Source organism: Cyprinus carpio, chromosome A3 (assembly GCF_018340385.1).
Source record: "Cyprinus carpio isolate SPL01 chromosome A3, ASM1834038v1, whole genome shotgun sequence".
In the NCBI taxonomy this organism is placed as follows: Eukaryota; Metazoa; Chordata; class Actinopteri; order Cypriniformes; family Cyprinidae; genus Cyprinus; species Cyprinus carpio.
In genome coordinates this window covers 30,216,492-30,237,450 of record NC_056574.1, presented here as the reverse complement: position 1 = coordinate 30,237,450, position 20,959 = coordinate 30,216,492, and the positions used below count along the sequence as shown (strand labels likewise).

Sequence of the window (20,959 nt, the reverse complement as noted above, 5' to 3'; positions counted from 1 at the left end):
TTGCTAAGTTGGCAACACTGACAAGGAGAGAGTGGGAGTGGGCTGATGATGAACCCAAGGAAGTCACGCTGTCGCTGTTCACAGTGGCGCGCGCGAGCCTGCGCGTGTGCTCAGTTACTTTCCTGCGCGAGTCTGAACAACAGTTAAGAGCGCGAGCACACAGAAACGCTACATGCTTTAAGACCAAACGACCTGACGGACACATGCAGGAGCAGCATGGGAAGATCACACCTGTCTGTCAGGTAAGATACCTCACCGCTAACTCGAACTGTGCTGGAGAGAGATTCGCCGCTTTTTCCGCTGATGTTGTTCAGATCATAAACTTCAGTATACCTAGGTGGATATTATGAGCTTCTGCATTTAATCAGTTGATTCACAGGAGCGATTCTAGGATTTTCAATTTTAGGGGGCTCAATAAATAAACAAATAAAGCTTAGTAGGGTTAGGGCGGTATACTAAACGTATTGCAGTATTCCACTGTATTGCATAACATTTGAGTAATGACTAAACCAAATAGCAAGTCTTCCTGATCACACACACAAACACATACCTGTTTACTGTATGAACACAAAATTTAGATTGTTTGCATTTCTAGTACAAAACTCTTTCTTTAGCCAGTGTTAAAAAAAGCTGAATTACCTAAAAAGAAAAAGAGTGATGCAGGTGCTGTTGGAAGTCACAAACTCTTAACAGACTCTGAATGCCAAAAATAACACAGCGAAACTCCCTACAGCTGAAATTCAGAAGTTTCTGTTAATGTGACTTGGCAGAATTAAACTTTGCAAATGCTCTTTACACTTATCTCGCCGTTTTGCACATCACACTTCCCCCAACTCAGACATCAGAAACACAGATCGTACGGGGCCTTGACAGTCAAGATCTAACCTGTGTGGCAGAAAGTTGAGAGTGGCTTATCTGTCGATTAGAAGCTCAAACGTTCCATTCCATTTTGATAAATTCCTTCATTTTGTAAGAGCACCAGCAACGTTTACTCTTGTTTAATCCCATTGTCTGGCTGAACATATTTTGGCAAGTTTTTAAATTTTGGCTTGCAAGATGAAGATGAGTTTGTTTCTTCATAGGGACAGATTTGGTTAAATGAAAGTGACAAAAAAAAGTGATGTTACATACAGCCAAGCATGGTGACCCATACTCGGAATTCGTGCTCTGGATTTAACCCATCCAAAGTGCACACACACAGCAGTGAACACACACCCGGAGCAGTGGGCAGCCATTTATGCTGCGGCGCCCGGGGAGCAGTTGGGGGTTCGGTGCCTTGTTCAAGGGCACCTCAGTCATGGTATTGCCCGCCCAAGACTCGAACCAACAACCTTAGGGTTAGGAGTTAAACTCTCTAACCACTAGGCCACGACTTCCCCTGAATGTAAATTTAGCATTACATCACCTGCTCTCCAATGGATCAGTGAATGGGTGCCGTCAGAATGAAAGTTAAAAAAGCTGTTAAAAATGTCACAGTAATCCACACCACTCCAGTCCATCAATTAAAGCATTTTGAAGTGAACGACAAACATTGCTTCAGGCTGAAATATGAATTCTCTATCCATAATCTTTCTTCAGTAAAAAAAAGTCGCCAAGTCTGAATCAGGAGAGAAATATGCACCGTTTAAGGACTGTTTACAACAGTTCTAAAAAAAGAAAAATGAGCGTTTTTCCATTATCAGGCCGAACGGTTCTAAGAACTGTCAAGTAGGCCTACGGTTCCAGTGGTATTTTCACGTGAGCCTGGTACAGCGTGTACACGGTTACAAACCGTCCTCGGCCAGGAATTATCGGCACAGACAACCGAGCTGAGCATGTGCGTGACGTCACAAATCTGTTGGCTACCAGTGTCTCCATTGCGGAAGTGGAAGCGTGCTATTTGATCAAGCATCCAAGTAAACCGCTATGCTACGTTCAGTATAAAAAAAATGTCTGAGACAGTTTGGTCTGTGGAGTAAACATTTGCGCTTACTGGGCTTATTCTGTTTATTTTATTTTTCGTCAAGAGTTGTGTCCTTTTAAGATAAAAAAGGAGTCCCAAAAACAGAAATATCTGATCATCGTCCATATCGCTGTTTACAGCACACTTGCGTTACCAAGGCAACGACTGGCGCATAATTATTACATTCCAAAGAGCTCCGTTATCAGCACCACAGTGGAAAATGAAACCGTATGCATGCTGACTGGCCCGGATCGGCAAGGAATGGAACAGTTAAGCAAAGAGAACCGTTTGGCCCGATAGTGGAAAAGCAGCTTGTTTCTGTGATTGAAGGGACAAAAGCGGATGGACTTTTTTTATGGATTGTAGACTTACAAACAAACAAGATGTTAGTTGATGGCCTGGACTCACGTGGATTACTTGTGGATTATTGTAATAATTGATTATGCGTTTTTCTCAGCTTTTCGGATTCTCATTCTGACGGCACCCATTCACTAATGAGGATCCATTGGTGAGCAAGTGATGTAATGCTAAATTTCTCCAAATCTGTTCCAAAGAAGAAGCAGACTCTTCTAAATCTTGGATGGCCTGAGGGTGAATTCCTTTGAAATAAATTGTATGCGAGTTTGTGAATGCAACAACTTTCATCTATGCAAGCTCAGCTGTGACATTAGACATTAAAGTTTGAGCCATACGTTTGTACTTTGGAAATGGTGCATTGCGAGGTTGTTGAGGAAAACAATGGGGCTTGTGAAATTAAAATTGTTATATGACAACAAGTTGTGCAAATTTTATGTTGTTGCAACACACCCGCATGTGATGTTAAGTTACAAAATGCTTTAGATCAACTGCTCTCATGCTCAAGCAAGTGTCTTGAAAGTTAGCTGAAGTTACCATAAAATGAGTATAGACCACTTGATCAGATTATTTCACAGATGTGAACCAGAAATCAAAGTTAAAATACAGTAGAGTTGTGTTTGCTGATATCTTAACTTCTCTCCAGAGAAAACAGAGTATGTTTGAAATATTTAAAGCCACAAACGTTAGCAAATCCAGTAAATAATTGCTCATTGTATGTACACATGGTACCTTTTAAACTCCAGTCAGATTGGAATTGGTGATTTCATTTTATGTTTCCTATTTTGAAGTGCAGTATGCTTCAGTGAATGGATTGTGGGTGGCCTAAGAACATATGTTAAGCACGTTTACAACAGGACCACCAGGCGTTCACATCTGCATATGCAAAGATGATTCCTTAACCAACTGGCCAACACAGTTTCTCTGAAAGTGTAAGCCTTTGAGCGCCAGTGCAAAACAATGAGTCAAATTGTGGTTTCAAGACCATTTCAATGTTTCGAAATGAGTACAAACGTGATCAGGAAACACCTGCTTTAAGCAAATAGCGCTTGATGTGATAGCAGTTTTTTATGAGCTGTTTGGTTCTATATATCTGTATGCAGATGAAGGGGATGCCCATATGGCCACCTGATACAAGCCTGTTTGTGTGTTCTTTATCACCTTTCTCTTTTCTGTATCTGCATCTTTGCCTGTTAATGTAAGAACGTACAGAGAAGGGTGTGTTTGAGGATTATGAACATGATTTGTATCAAACCATGTGGCTTAATATCTATCCATCTATTTGTCCATCATGTTATCCATAGTGTAATCAAAATATATAATGCCTTTACAGGCTTTTTAAATTTTTTTTTTTTGGTTCAGCCAGCATCAACGTTTGTTTCGATAAGCCATTTTATTAGTATTTTCAAACTTTATTCATATTCTATAAAGTCACCATTTATCTTCCTTCACAATTGTTCTATATATATTTTCTTTACGTAAGCAGTACTGAAGTGGTTTCGGTGCCAAGTCGTTTTTTGCAGTGTGAAATCATATTTATTTTTGTCCATCAAAAGTGACAGCATTTGTCTAGTGTGGTCTAAGTGTGGTTTTACAAGAACTGGTATATGCCAGAAAAGAAAATGAAGAATCAAAAATATGTATAGAAGATTTACCCATTTAAACTTGTTTTTAATTATTCCGTTTAGGGGAAAAGTGTGGTGTATTATAAAAATAGCATTATAATTAGCACATTCTGTATCAAAGTATGACTGAAATGACGTGATCGGAGGTGTTTTTGTTGTTTACCATTTACAAACAAATTTATAGTTGTGTTTGTAATGAAATGTAAATGTAGCTTTAGAGCTGCTGCTGTGCAAATGCTTCCAGTGTGAATACTCTTTCGAGTCTGCAGCTGCAGTGACTGTGTAGTTACACTGACAGGAAGCTGACGCGAAGCTCCAAAAACAGGTGGAACACAATCTGAATGTCAAAAATTACTCACAGCGAAACTCCCTGCAGCTGAAATGCCAACAAATGATTTCAAGTGTAATATGCCGTTTCTGTGCTACTGGTGTCACTTGGAATTACAAACAGGAAGCCTATTTCCAAATAATTTAACCCAACCTCAACTGAAATCCATACGCAACATTCCTCCTTCTTTTATAAACACAGACAGTATTTACCCTTGTTTTAAAGGATTAGTTCACTTCCGGAATAAAAAAAATTCTGATATTTTACACACCCCCATGTCATCCAAGATGTTCATGTCTTTCTTTCTTCAGTCGAGAAGAAATTAAGGTTTTTGAGGAAAACATTCCAGGATTTTTCTCCATCTATTGGACTTCAATGGGAACCAATGGGCTGATGGTCCAAATTGCAGTTTCAGTGCGGCTTCAAAGGGCTCTACATGATCCCAATAAGGGTCTTATCTAGCAAAACCATTGCTTATTTTCTAAAAACAAAATAAGCATTTATATACTTTTTAACCACAAATGCTAGTCAAAATTTTTTATTCTGGAAGTGAACTAATCCTTTAATGCTGGAATACACTACACGTTTTTTGCCCCGATTTTGCCCTGATTTACAGTCGATGCTAGTTGCCAAAAGTCAGAGACGGTCTTCAGGTTTGAGCTGACAGAGGTCATAGAAAATCATGTTGTGTTTGATGCTCACATACTTTTTTTTTTTTTTTGCTTAAGACTATGATTCCATCCAGTTGGGGGAGATCAAACATGTTTGATATTTTGAGCTGATTTTAGAACACATGTTGTTTTAATTTGTCAAGCATTTCCTAGCAACAAGGCGCATGTTTCTGCATGAATTTGTTGTGATTGGAACAACTTTAAAGTCTGTGAGTGTGAGATCCTCATTTTGTGTATAATGGCCAGTTTTTTCTATGTGACTATTACAAAGATGGTAAGTGTATGATCCCCAGTTGTTTTAAAATCTGTTCAGATTTTAAAGTCGTATAGTGTATTCCAGCCTTTACCCTATTGTCTGTCTCTGCGTATTTTGGCAAGTCTTAATATTTTGGCTTGCACTTCTGTAAGCAAATCTAAAGTTATTTTCCTTTGAATGCGTCAACCATGTTCCCACACTATAGTATTCATATCCCAATTTTCTGATCAGTGTTCTGCTGGGAAACCTTGGATGGCATTCATGTGGAAGTTACTTTGACATGTACAAACCCGATTCCAAAAAAGTTAGGACACTGTACAAATTGTGAGTAAAAAAGGAATGGAATAATTTACAAATCTCATAAACTTATATTTTATTCACAATAGAATATAGATAACATATCAAATGTTGAAAGTGAGACATTTTAAAATGTCGTGCCAAATATTGGCTCATTTTGGATTTCATGAGAGCTACACATTCCAAAAAAGTTGGGACAGGTAGCAATAAGAGGCCGGAAAAGTTAAATGTACATATAAGGAACAGCTGGAGGACCAATTTGCAACTTATTAGGTCAATTGGCAACATGATTGGGTATAAAAAGAGCCTCTCAGAGTGACAGAGTGTCTCAGAAGTCAAGATGGGCAGAGGATCACCAATTCCCCCAATGCTGTGGCGAAAAATAGTGGAGCAATATCAGAAAGGTGTTTCTCAGAGAAAAATTGCAAAGAGTTTAAAGTTATCATCATCTACAGTGCATAATATCAACCAAAGATTCAGAGAATCTGGAACAATCTCTGTGCTTAAGGGTCAAGGCCGGAAAACCATACTGGATGCCCGTGATCTTCGGGCCCTTAGACGGCACTGCATCACATACAGGAATGCTACTGTAATGGAAATCACAACATGGGCTCAGGAATACTTCCAGAAAACATTGTCGGTGAACACAATCCACCGTGCCATTCGCTGTTGCCGGCTAAAACTCTACAGGTCAAAAAAGAAGCCATATCTAAACATGATCCAGAAGCGCAGGCGTTTTCTCTGGGCCAAGGCTCATTTAAAATGGACTGTGGCAAAGTGGAAAACTGTTCTGTGGTCAGACGAATCAAAATTTGAAGACAACCCAAGTTGTTATCAGTGCTCAGTTCAGAAGCCTGCATCTCTGATGGTATGGGGTTGCATGAGTGCGTGTGGCATGGGCAGCTTACACATCTGGAAAGGCACCATCAATGCTGAAAGGTATTCAACCCTCATTGCAAATCAGGCTTATTGTAAAAATGTTCAGACTTTCAGCTGCTTGCAATGAACAAATCAAACTACAGCAATTGAAATAACTCAACACAATGAATGCTTCAAGTGTTTTCCCCAAATTCAACTGAAAATACAACTTTTACTGACTTCTGCAGTCTTAAAATTATTCAGCCCCCTGAATAGAATCTCTCACAACAGCAGAAATCTGCAAAACAGGTGTTGTCTCAAGTATACCTGATGCAACTAATCAAGGACTTCATTAGTTGCACCAGTTTTGCTTGAGCTAGAACACATGAAATACCTGAACTGGCTAGGGGTTTGTACAAAAAAAAAAAAAAAAAATAGCAAAGACACTGCATGTTCCTAGAGACACTGTTGGAAACATAGTTCACAAGTTCAAATGTAAAGGAACAGTGGTTACACTACCTGGACAGGGCAGAAAAAGGAAGCTCTCAACAGCTGCAACCAGGTTTTTGAGAAGGCTGTGAAATACCCTTAAATGACTGCAAAGGACCAGCAGCAAGACTTGGTGGCAACAGGGACTTAGGATTCAGTTTGCACACTTTGTACTCAATGCCGTGCCAGAAGTTGTACACCACTACTGACCCCAAAGCACAAGTTGAATCCAATATGCTTAAAATCAAATAAATATGCCACAGAGGTTTTGGGATTTTGTTCTGCGGAGCCATGAAACAAAACTGGAACCTTTCGTCCCTGTGGATCACCGGTATGTCTGGAGGAGGAAGAATGAAGCATACGCTGAAAAGAACAATCTGCTTACAGTTAAGCATGGTGGTGGCTTGGTGATGCTCTGGGGCTGTTTTGCATCCTCTGAAAACCTGGAAGAACCTCTGGAAGGCAAGATGGATTCATTGAAGTATCAGGAAATCCTGGGAGAAAACGTCATGCCGTCTGTGAGGAAGCTGAAGCTTGGGCAACACTGGACCTTCCAACGGGACAATGATCCCAAGCATACATCAGATTCCACCAAGGCCCGGTTGCAGTAAAAGTCCTGGAAGATTCTGCAGTGGCCATCACAGTCACCTGACTTGAACCCCATAGAAAATCTCTGGTGGGATTTGGAAAAGGCGGTTGCTGCACTCAAACCCAAGAATATAAATAATGATCTTGAGGCCATTGTTTCAAGAGGAATGGGCTAAGATTCCTCAGAAACGCTGCCAGAAGCTGGTGTCTGGCTATGCATTTGGTTTGCTGCAGGTCAAAACAGCAAAATGGAGCTCTGCTAAGTACTAAAAAATGCCTTACATAAAGGGGTTAAATAATTTAAAGACTGCAGAAGTCATTAAAAGTTACAATTTTCAGTTGGATTTGGTGAAACCACATGAAGCATTTGTTGTGTTGAACTATTTCAATTGTTGTAGTTTGATTTGTTCACTGCAAACAGCTGAAAGTCTGAAAAGTTTAAAAAAAAATGAACCTTATTTGCAATGGGGGTTGAATAATTTTGAGTACAACTAATATATATATATATATATAGTTATACATATAGTTATATATATATATATATCCTGTTTTCATATATATTAGGGGTGTAACGGTACACTTATGATGGTTTGGTACGTACCTCAGTTTTAGCGTCAAGGTTCAGTACAGCAGGGGGAAACTAAACTTTTTTTTTTTTTTTTTTTTTTTTTTATGGTTTACTGAACAAGTTGCTCTTTCTTTAAATACATTCAGTTATAGTTTCAATTTTCTTAGTGATAAAAAATCTACCTCAGCTTATGCTTAAAATTATAGGGAGCCCTTTTACATAATAAGGTTACAATTAGGCCTAACAACTTAACCCAAACTTAAATTTAATTACAGTTTATTTTTAAATAGATGATCAATACTCAACTTAAAAAAAATTGTATGCAAACATGTAAATTGCACATAATGCGGTTTTTAAATCAACTTATAAATAATAAAATTTCTAAGCTATTTATAAGCTATATATTCAGTTGCACAATGGCTGTCATAGCATGTTTCATAACAGATTAATTTAAACATACTGTACATTAAATAATCAAGACAAACAGGTTTAGTAAAATATATTAAGTATATGGTGTAATTTTCTTCATTTCATAACTTCATTTTCATTTCATAACTTAATTTCTCTAGTGAACTAACAAGCTGTGGACACGGATGACTTGCTGAGGTAAATTAAATGGCAAACTGTTTACCAGCAATCACGGTTTGGAATCGGCAAAGCAGACTGTGGTACGCGCCACTTCCAACACGTGATGGGTAACTGGCAAAGCACAATGTTCCTTCCTGTTTTCCTAGCAACATTCCATAGACAGTTTGTGTTTTGAGAAGTAGAAGGCAGGGGCACCAGGTAAAACATTTAAAAGTTGAAGTTAATGCCAAACGATTTGAATACGAGGAAGTTGCCACATACTGAATACATCATTCTAATGTTCCAAATATAATTGTTTGCGCTCTACTTTAACACTGGGTTTAACACCTCTACTTTAACACCTTGTGGCGTGTACCACAGTCTGCTTTGCCGACTGCGAAACATGATTGCTGGTAAACAGTTAACCAGAATATACCCTGACCCTGAACCGTCCCAGAAGCGGCTCTCCAAGGCGTTTATACAGCGATCTGTCATGCCACATCAAAGACTGTCAAAACGGCATTTATTATTTGAATTTCCTGAGGGGAAAAACTACTCGTTCGGTACACATGCGTACCGAACCAAAAGACCTGTAACGAAACGGTTCGGTGCAAATATGTGTACCGTTACACCCCTATATATATATATATATATATATATATATATATATATATATATATATATATATATATATACACACACTCACTTTATTAGGTACACCTTGCTAGTACCGGGTTGGACCCCCTTTTGCCTTCAGAACTGCCTTAATTCTTCATGGCATAGATTCAACAAGGTTTTGGAAACATTCCTCAGAGATTTTGATCCATATTGACATGATAGCATCATGCAGTTGCTGCAGATTTGTCGGCTGCACATTCATGGGGATTGAGGATTGGATCTCCCGTCCACCACATCCCAAAGCTGCTCTACTGGATTGAGATCTGGTGACTGTGGAGGCCTTTTGTCAAGTCAAGTCAAGTCTGCTTTATTGTCAATTCTTCCACATGTACAGTACATACATACAGATAATCGAAATTGCATTACTCTCAGACCCCCGGTGCATACAGATAACACTAACAGTAGAGCCTAAAAAATCTAGATCAAATATAAAATATAAGATATAACTATACAATAAGGGAATGTAAAAACAGACATATAATAAAAAAAATTAAAATAAAGTTAAATAAAAGCAGCACAAGGCACATGACAGATAGAGTGCAAACCAGTGAACAAACAGTGCAGATAAAAAGATTTTTAGTGCATAAAGGAAAGCTTATTCAGTCTGATTAAAGTGACAAAAGGGCTCAAGAGCAGTTATTTTATTTAAACTGACTGATGAGGTGGTAGAATGACGTCAGTTCCATGGTAAATGAGGTAGTGAGCAGACCAATGCTGCACAAAGTGACTGGTGCATGTCATCGAATGTTAGTGGGAGGGGGTGGAAGGACCTGGGGATGTGGGATCTGGGGGGAAGGTTCATAGTTCAGTGGTGCCTGGGGCAGAAGAGGGATGGGGGGGCAATTTCGGGAGCGAGTTCAGCTTCCTGACAGCCTGATGAATGAAGCTGTCCTTCAGTCTGCTGGTCCTGGCCTGGAGACTCCGCAGTCTTTTCCCTGATGGCAGCAGACTGAAGAAGCTGTGTGACGGGTGAGTGGGATCACCTGCAATGCAGAGGGCTTTTCGAGTGAGACGGGTTCCGTAAATGTCCTGGAGGGAGGGGAGAGAGACACCAATGATCTTCTCAGCTGCTCTCACTATGCGTTGCAGAGTCTTCCGGCAGGATGCGTTGCAGGCTCCATACCACACAGTGATGCAGCTGGTCAGAATGCTCTCGATGGTGCCTCTGTAGATGGGGGTGGGGCTCTGGCTCTCCTCAGTTTGCGGAGGAAGTAGAGACGCTGCTGTGATTTCTTGGCCAGTGCTGCGGTGTTGTCGGTCCAGGAGAGGTCCTCTGTGATGTGCACACCCAGGAACTTGGTGCTGCTCACTCTCTCCACAGTCGCACCGTTGATGGTCAGAGGAACATGCTGAGTGTGCGCTCTCCTGAAGTCAACAACAATCTCCTTCGTCTTCTCCACGTTCAGAGAGAGATTGTTGTCACTGCACCACCCGGCCAGGCGGCTCACCTCGCTCCTGTAGTTTCTCATCTCTGTTGCTAATGAGACCCACCACAGTCGTGTCATCCGCAAACTTAATGAAGAGGTTGGAGTTGTGTGACGGTGTGCAGTCGTGGGTCAGCAGAGTGAAGGGGAGGGTAAAGTGTACTTTTTTTGAGTAAAGTGAACTCATTGTCATGTTCAAGAAACCAGTCCGAGATGATTTGAGCTTTGTGGCATGGTCCATTATCCTGCTGGAAGTAGCCGTCAGAAGAAGGGTACACTGTAGTCATAAAGGGATGGACATGGTCAGAAACAATACTCAGGTAGGCTGTGGCGTTTAAACGATGCTTAATCGGTTCTAAAGTGTGCCAAGAAAATATCCCTCACACCGTTACACCACCACCAGCAGCCTGAACCATTGAGACAAGGCAGGATGGATCCATGCTTTCATGTTCTTTACGCCAAATTCTGACCCTACCATCTGAATGTCACACCAGAAATCGAGACTCATCAGACCAGGCAACGGTTTTCCGATCTTCTGTTGTCCAATTTTGGTGAGCCTTTCCGAATTGTAGGCTCTGTTTCCTGTTCTTGGCTGACAGGAGTGGCACCAGGTGTGGTCTTGTGATGGTTTTGCGATTTTGTTTTGTGGTTCGACGTGTTGTGTGTTCAGAGATGGTATTCTGCATACCTTGGTTGTAATGAGTGGTTATTTGAGTTACTGTTGCCTTTCTCTCATCTCTAACCAGTCTGCCCATTCTCCTCTGACCTCTGACATCAACAAGGCATTTTCATCCACACAACTGCCGCTCACTGGATGTTTTCTCTTTTTTGGACCATTCTCTGTAAACCCTAGAGATGATTGTATGTGAAAATCCCAGCAGATCAGCAGTTTTTGAAATACTCAGACCAGCCCGCCTGGCACCAACAACCATTCCACGTTCAGAGTCACTTAAATCCCCTTTCTTCCCCATTCTGATGCTCGGTTTGAACTTCAGCAAGTCGTCTTCACCACATCTAGACGCCTAAACGCATTGAGTTGCTGCCATGTGATTGGCTGATTAGCAATTTGTTTTACCAAGCAATTAAGTGCCCGGTGAGTGTATATATAGCAGCATTACGGCTGCAAGTATTGGATGACCAAACATGGCTTTGTTTGTTTCTAAGTGGTGATTTTAACCCTAAAAACAAACAACAGTGTTTTCAATTAAGTGAATTAGATGTTTGTATGCGAAAGAGAAACTGTAATCCTCTTTCTCTGTTGAGCGCTACAGTATAGCAAAGTTGCTGGTGTGCTCCATCTGTGTGTGCGTGTGTTCCCAAACCAAGAGAAGAGAGCTTTTGTACAGGCTGAGAAAAAAGTTGACATTTGAGAATTAGAAGAGGGGGAGTCTGACAGAAAAAAGGGAGCCATTGTGCCCCTGGCATTGGTGCCCTCTGAAGAAACACACACATACACACAGGCTTACTTACACATTGTCAAACAGGAAGTGTGAATATCAGGTGATTGTTAACAATATATTTTATTCTATTCTGTAAACAAGCACTAAATATATATATATATATATATATATAATTCATTTAACAATATCATTTAAAAATATCATTTAAACAGTTTTGCTGTATAATGACGACATGTGGTGCAAAACATTTTTAATTTATGTAGAAGCTCATTTGGATTGTAAGCACTGGTCTGATAGGTAGGTGGACTGGTTCAAATTCCCATTACAGTAAATAACTGCATCATGGGAATTTTCTGTAACGTCAAACACCAAATACTGAGAATTACTATTTTTTTTTTTAATTCCTGTATAATACTGTATTTGCTGTAACAGCCTCGTTAGCGCCATTCCATAGGGGTTTTTTATTTTCCTAATTTCTTACATTTGGATTAACAGGATTTGCCTTACACCATGTCTACGACACCGCAACAGCTTGAGACTGTCTACATTGGATGTGTTAAATCGCTTGTAATGACGACTGGCAAATCAGTTTGTCCTTCGTGTCAGAAATAGCTTGGAGTAATACTGGGGCAGCAACAGTTTACTGTCCGGCATCCATTGTAGATTAGACAGGGTTAGCTGCAGGTTGGAGTAATGGGCATGGCAAAAGTGCCGAAAGGTGTATGCTACAACAGAAACTAACCCCTAACCAATTAGAAAGAACTTTATCCATGCCCCCTATACCTTTCGGCACACCCTAATCTTTCAGCACGCCCACTGCTCCAGTTTGCAGTAATCACTACTTGCAGTAGATAGTATCACTGACTATAATGGGTTCTATATAGTCTTTTGTTGCATCAAGTTTTGTTGCATCATGTCCGAGGTAGACAAGGCAAATGTTTAACAGTGGACACTAATACTGCTTAAAGGTGGAACAAGTAAGAACAACCATGTAATCTGCCCCATTACTTCATCTGCTAAAAAGAGCTTTGTAACAATAGCTTTGGGACGTGTTTATGCTCAGATATACAGTGCCCTCCATAAGTATTGGAACAGTAAAGACAAAATTGTTCTGTTTGCTGTGGAGTCAAGAAATCTGTAAATATGATTAAAAGATGAATATGAGACAAAACTACAGAATGTCACATTTTATTATTGGGTGATTCAACACAAAGATGTTTTACAGTACCAGCTAAGAAGATCAGCACTTTTAGAGTTTCATCTCCCTATCTGATGTGAGCATAAGTATTGGAACAGTTGCCTCACAGGTCTTTCTAAGTCTTCAGCTGTGTCCTGTTGCGTTAATTCTTCAGATATTAAAAGCAGGGAATGTGTCTTATCAGTTATATCCATTGCTTCTGCATTCTAAGTCTTGCATTCGGTGATGACACACAAAAAAGGATGAAGACGAGAAAGAAAAGCAAGCAATTTGGATGCTAAAATAAACAAGGAAGTCAATTAGAACTATAGGAAAAACAAAGGGCATGGAGAAATCAAGAGTTTGGAAACTACTGGCGACATCAGCAACCAACGACGACCTGATTGGCTGAGAAAAACAACAGTAGTTGATGACAGACCAAATCATAAAAGCTGTGAAAATGAACCCTAAAATACATGTCTGTAAAATCACCAACAACCTCCAGAAAGCTGGGATGATGCTCTGTCAATCTACAGTCCGCAGGAGAATTTGACACAGAATTACTGAAGCTACACAGCAAGATGTAAACCTCTGATCAGCACCAAAAATAGAAAGGCAAGATTCTTCACAAATGTGAGGCAGTAGAGTTTTGGAACTGAGTTGATGGACCGATGAGACAAAGATTAACCTTTATCTAAGTGATTGGAAAGCAAAAGTGTGGAGAAAAAAAGGAACTGCAAATGATCCTAAGCATACAAGCTCATCTGTAAAGCTTGGTGGAGGTGGTGTCATGGCATGGGCATGCATGGCTGTCTCTAGAACAGGACCTCTTCATTTTAATGATGACTTGATGTATGATGGCAGTAGCAGAATGAATTTGGAAGGGTACAAAATCATCTTGGCTACCAATATTCAAGAAAATGCCACCAAACTCATTAGAAAGCTCTTCATATTGGATCAGTACAATGACTCAAAACACCCTGCCAGTTCAGTCAAGGATTTTATCAGGGCAAAGAAATGTAAAGTCTTAGATTGCCCAAATCTATCTCCAGATTTAAATCTGATTGAACATTAATTTCACCAGCTGATGAGGGGGCTAAAGACAGAAACTCCCGAAAACAAGCAACAGTTGGAATTGGCTGCATTAAAGGCTGGAGAAAAGCATTTCAAAGCATAAGACCAAGAGTCTGGTGATGTCTATGGGCTGCAGACTCACTGCTCTGATTGCATGCAAGGGATCTGCAACTAAATATTAGCTTTTAATCTTTTACATCTGCCTTAAATTCAACTGTTCCAATACTTATGCTCACATCAAATAGTGGGATGAACTCTAAAAGTGCTGTCCTTTTTATTTGGTAAAACATGTATGTGTCGAAAGACCTAATAATAAAATGTGACATTCTGTAGTTTTGTTGCATATTCATATTTTAATCATATTTGCATATGTCTTGACTCCACAGCAGAGAAAGCAATTGTGTCTTTACTGTTCCAAAATTTATGGATGGCACTTTATGTCCTGAGTCACACCTTAACCGACAGCATTGTGGTACCCCACCTGTATTTCATGAGTGATGACCAAAACAAGGCCTTCAGTCAGAAGTTAAGCAGGGACTCAGGATATATGACATCATCACAAGCTCAGGCAAGCACAGACAGCGCCCGTACTCGCAGATCGTCCTGTGAATGTAGCTGTGTTATGTTTAAGATTCAGCATGTTGTTTTGGAAGGATGCTTCATGTCTGTCTGGCAGCACACTCTCAGGGCCATGAATATAAACACACATAAAACTACACTGTAAAATCACAGTTTTGTGGTTTCAAGAGACTGAAAATGAGCAGACTGGTTTTAATACTTGGATTGGGTAAAGTCAGGTAAGCTGTATCATTTTATTTTAAACTGTAGAAATGACATGGGTTAAACTAATAAACTCAGGATGCCTGCTATCAAGTGAAATAAAAATTTAAAATAAAATGTTTATTATTAGTAGTGGCAGTCTCTTTGTTAATAACTGGCAGTCTCTTTGTTAATAATTGAAGACAAAAAATATTCATCATATGGTCAAACACTGACCTTTGTACCATAAACATGATGATTGAGGATAATAACTGGCAGTCTATTTGTTGATTATTGGAGTAATGGTTTGTTAGTCGGACTCCCAATCGAAGGGTTGTGAGTTCGAGTCTCGGGCCGGCAGGAATTGTGGGTGGGGGGAGTGCATGTACAGTTCTCTCTCCACCTTCAATACCACGACTTAGGTGCCCTTGAGCAAGGCATCGAACCCCCAACTGCTCCCCGGGCGCCGCAGCATAAAATGGCTGCCCACTGCTCCGGGTGTGTGTTCACAGTGTGTGTGTGTGTTCACTGCTCTGTGTGTGTGCACTTCGGATGGGTTAAATGCAGAGCACTAATTCTGAGTATGGGTCACCATACTTGGCTGAATGTCACGTCACTTTTCACTTTTTTTCACTTTTTTTGGTTGTAATTTGGCATTTGTACCATAAACATGATGATTGAGGATACACTGCGAGACGAGAAAACTGATGATAAGAGAAAAACTGAGCTCAGGAGTCAGGTCAATTATTCACTCAGCTTCTATCTTTTTAGTTAAACTAAACAGAAATGTTGAAATGAAATATTTCAGTTAATGTTTAAGTAATAAAAAAGTTTTTTTTATGATAAGAACCCTGGTACATGTCTCTTTTCAGTGCTTGTAGGTTTTTTCTCCCTTTTTTAATTAATTTCCTTTCTTTTTTTTCTCTCTCTTTTTTTGGAATATAACAGGTTGCGTCAGTAAAACCACTTCCTTGATTCAAATGTTTTGTTCTGGCATGGGAACATTTGCTTATTAATTTGTGCAACATTAAATAGTGTATGAAGGCATTTAAGAGATGTACAAATAAAATGTAAAATTACATTACAAATAAAATATATTATTTATAACAAAAATTCTGTCATCATTTACTTGCCCTCATATCATTCCAAACATGTATCAATGTCTTTCTTCTGCTGACTAAAGAAGATATTCTGAAGAATATATTTTTCAACAGTATTTGTTTATGTTCAACAGAAGAAAGGAAGTCATACAGGTTTGAAAAATCTTGAGGGTGAGTAAATGATGAGAAATTTAAATTTTTGGGTGAACTATCCCTTTGAGTAAAATTGACTTGTTCATAGACAGCATTAGCAAGTCATCGATATGAGAAAGCTTGCAAATGTTGCAGTGAGAACACTTTGGATTGACCCATTGCTTACCGTGTGTTTTATTGTGACTGTTAGTTCAGGTCAGATCTTTGCTCCAAGTTGTTGGAGACAGGTTTAAGAACTGTGTAGTAAGGCCATAAAGTGGAAAATATGAGATAGACAAGTGCTCAACAAACTCAGCAGTCCAGTTTGCTTAATGCAAAACAAACTGCAAGCCAATCAGGTAATATATCTTTGGATTTCCATCTTTGATTTTTTTATCAGACTGAGACAAAAACACCTCAATAAGAGAGAAGAGTATGATTAAGGACTAAATAGTGTTAGTTCGTCTCTAAATGCTTGTGAACAACTCCTGTGATCCGCTGCAAAAAGAGATTTCTGAGTGTCATTGCGTTAGCTTGCCGTTATTTAATTAGCTGTAATTTTGAACTGAGAGGACACTCAGACAGCCAGACAATTTTGACATGCTTACGTTTTACATTAACAGAATTTTTTTCTGTGTTACAGGAGGAGAATACGAGGGTATAAAGTCATCCTGTTGTGCTTACTGGGGATTTGTGTCATTTCCTTCCTCCAATACTACAAAGCCCTGCACAATATTTCGCTGCTAAAGGAGCTCTTGTCTTCCTTCACCCATCTAAAAATGTTAAAGATGTTCGGTGATATGTTCTGGAATTTTCCGGCTGCTGATTTCCACTCCCCGCATAACTTTCATAAACACAGCCACCCAAAGGTAGATCCAATGAGGGTCAACAGAGAACATCTAGAGGTCTAAGGGTTTTAGTCTGTGCTCTTAGTCTGTTATCCAACCTGATAACTCATTGAGATTTGGGCCAGGTTTTAATGTATACTTTGGGTTTATGTTGAGTTTTAAATTAGGGGTGTAACGGTACACAAACATCACGGGTTCTGTGTGATTTCGGTACAGCAAGGGGAAAACTAATTATTTATATATATCTATCTATAATATATATATATTATATATATATATATTTTTTTTTTTTTAAATTAAATAGTGGTTTACTGAACAAATTGTTCTTTAAATAAATTAAATTATAATTAAAATTTTCTTAGGGATAAAAATCTACCCTAGCTTAATCTCTAAACTATAGGGAGCCCTTTTACATTACCGTTATAATTAACAACAGAGCCCAAACTTAAATTGAATTACTAATTATTTTTAAACATAATCATCAACACGCATCTTTAAAACAATGTACGCAAAACATGTAAATTGCACATAATGCAGTTTTTAAATTAACTTCTAAATTATAAATATTTTATTTGTTGTTGAAATCATTTACACAGTGGCTCTTGGAACTTTTTCATAACAGGTTTATTTAAATATACATTGAATAATTAAGACATCACTAACAGGTAAAGTAAAATATAATGATTATAAAGTCTAATAGTTCGCCCAATGCTCTTCTCTGCACTTAACACGAGTTGTGATCGAGTGATCTAGTGCGCCACATCATAGAGCTCAAAACCGTCTATTGGTTATTGTTTGAATTTCCTGAATAAAAAAAAAATTGACATAATTTGAGAGATGATACTTTATTTCTTATCAAAAGTAACAAATGTTTCCAAATGAAAAAAAGTAAAAAAAAGTTTCCAAATGAAGTTTCTCTCATGCAGTGGTTAAACCAGTGCTGTATTTGAACCGAAAGACCTGTACCGAAAAATCTCGATAATAATGTGTACCGTTACACCACATATATCTATTTATCTATCTATCTATATAATATATATATATATGTATATATATATGTATGTGTGTGTGTATATGTATGATGTATATATATATATATATATATATATATATATATATATATATATATATATATATATGTTTATAATTCTCTTTACTTCCAAACAGGGCAATGTTGACTCAAATGTGATCCTGCCAGATCCTCCAGATGGGAAACTTCATGACCGTACCTTTGTACTCCATGATGATCCCACACCCTATTTCATCCACACCAAATCTGGAGCAGTGTGCTTCAGAGAGGGGACGAAAGTGGCCGCCTTCGCATCTCGCCGCAGGTTACAGCAACATCACAGAAAAATCAACCCCAAAGTTAAACCAATCAGTGGAGACGATATGGTGGGTCAGTGTCCCTGCCGGCAGGGTTGGCACGGCCCTCACTGTGGCATCCCTACCATTGTGTATCATTCCAATCTCCCATCCAAGTCAAAAGTAACACCCAGAAAAGTTCCACGTCGGGTCATCAATGCCATCAACATCAACCACGAGTTTGACCTACTACATGCTCGATTCCACGAACTTGGGGATGTTGTGGATGTGTTTTTGGTCTGTGAATCCAATTTCACGGCGTACGGTGACTCAAGACCTCTTGTCTTCCGCCAGCAGATCCTAAAGGGAATGTTTGACTATATAAAGCACAAAATCCTGTACATCTTCCTGGACCATTTTCCTGATGGCGGCAATGCAGATGGCTGGATCGCGGATGATTACCTACGCACTTATTTGACCAAAAATGGAATGTCGAGGCTTGAGGGCCTCAAAGAGGATGATGTTTTCATCATCGATGATGCGGATGAAATTCCTGCTCGAGATGGAATCCTTTTCCTCAAACTCTACAATGGCTGGACGGAACCGGTTGGGATCCACATGCGCAAATCCCTATATGGATTCTACTGGAGGCAGTTTGGAACGCTAAACGTTTTATCTGCTTGCACGGCAGCTATGCTCTTTAAGGTTTACAACGGTGATGGGATTCTTCTTCGACGGCGTTCGTATTATTCCATGTCGGGATTCCGGGAATACGAAAACTCCACGGGACGCATTCTGGTACCATGGGCCATCGGAAGCCCCGTTCACTACGCTGGATGGCACTGTTCCTGGTGTTTTAAACCAGAAGGAATTTATTACAAACTCATATCGGCCCAAAATGGAGACTTCCCACGTTGGGGCGATTACAGCGAGAAACGGAACATAAGTTATATTAAAGACTTAGTACGGACAGGGGGTTGGTTTGATGGGTCTATACCAGACTATCCACCATCAGACCCCAAAGAGCATATGTTTGCTCCCAAATACCTGCTGGACAACTATGAAAAATATCGCTACTTGCTGGAGAACCCATACACAAAAGAGAAACATTAAGAGAAATGGGTCTGTTTCAAATGGGTAGCTTAAAGGTGCACTAAGCGATTTTTGCCCAACAATGTTGATATTTGAAAGCACCAAAACAAATGCGCCCATACCCCAACAGGACCACACCCCTATTTTGATAACTCCGCCCCACACAAACACTGGCACCGATGATGGCGGAATCTGTGAGATCCTGGTCCTCACTGCAGAACACAAGTCCAGGGGGCGTGGATGGATGCAGATCCCACCTGACATATACCTAAACCTACCCGTCTCCACCCCCTAATCCAGGGGTCTCCAACCCTGCTTCTGGAGAGCTACTGTCCTGCAGATTTCAGCTCCAACCCCAACCAAACACACCTGAAGCAGCTAATCAAGGTGTTCAGGGCTACTTGATAATTACAGACAGGTGTGTTGGAGCAGGGTTAGAACTGAAGTCTGCAGGATGGTAGATCTCCAGGAGCAGGGTTGGAGATCCCTGCCCTAATCCCTAAACCCAACCATCTCCACCTGTAGATGTGGATAAAACCATGTCCCCTGGATCTTGTGTTCTGCAGTGAGGGGCTACTGGAATCTGCTATGCCTCCCCGCTGCAGCATATTCAAGCAAAAGCCAACACAGAGAAGTTGTGTGAAAAAGCAGAATCAACATAACTCGCCTATTAAAAAGAAACAAAGCAACCTTGGCGTCTGATTCCCTTCCGCTCATTGAGTTCTCTCCACCACTGTTTTCCCTATCATTACTAGACACGCCCCTTACTGCTGATTGGCTGCGAGTTTGTTATGGGACACAGTGGTCAAAATAGTTTTCAAAAATCGCTTAGTGTATGTAGGATTGACACAGAGTGGTTGAACTAGGTATTGCAGTCCAAATTCAAAATATTGGAGAGGTTTTTTTTTTCACCCGCCCCCTCCTCCTCAGACTTGACAGGTTGCCAGATTGATGACACAAACAGGAACTAGTGCACTTGGCTATGAATGAAATGAAATACGTTGTGTTTTCCGCCAACTGGACGGATTTCATAAAACAAAACAAAGATCGGCATTCCGGCCCGTAACACACATTTTCAAGCATTGAAGCATTAGCATTGTTTTTCAGTAGGGCTGTGCAAAAAATTGAATACGATTTTCATGCGCATCTCATCAGTAAAGACGCTCCTGTAATTAGTAGTATATCTCCAGCATGTGCGTTCAGATCAGGGTTGCCAGGTTTTCACAACAAATCCTGCCCAGTTGCTTCTCAAAACTAGTCTAAAACTAGCCCAATCGCGTTTCCAGGAGGTTCCCCGATAAAAATTGTATCCCGGGGTTAAAATGTACGTTTTTCGGCAGGGTTCCCTTGGTAAAATTCACATTTTAGGGGCTAAATATCACGTTATTGGTATTGGGGTCACTTCAACCCCCGAACATGAAAAACAA

The 20,959-nt window shown here is 39.8% G+C and overlaps 1 protein-coding gene across 1 annotated transcript; it reads left to right on the top strand.

Annotated features, from left to right (window-relative positions):
* The first annotated feature begins 13 nt into the window (after positions 1-13).
* LOC109085392 (beta-1,4-mannosyl-glycoprotein 4-beta-N-acetylglucosaminyltransferase-like) lies at positions 14-20,735 on the top strand. The gene is made up of 3 exons (XM_042729169.1): positions 14-242; positions 16,931-17,156; positions 18,303-20,735. Exons 1-3 carry the CDS (start codon positions 217-219, stop codon positions 19,551-19,553), a joined length of 1,503 nt encoding a protein of 500 aa, XP_042585103.1. The 5' UTR covers positions 14-216; the 3' UTR covers positions 19,554-20,735.
* Positions 20,736-20,959: the final 224 nt, after the last annotated feature.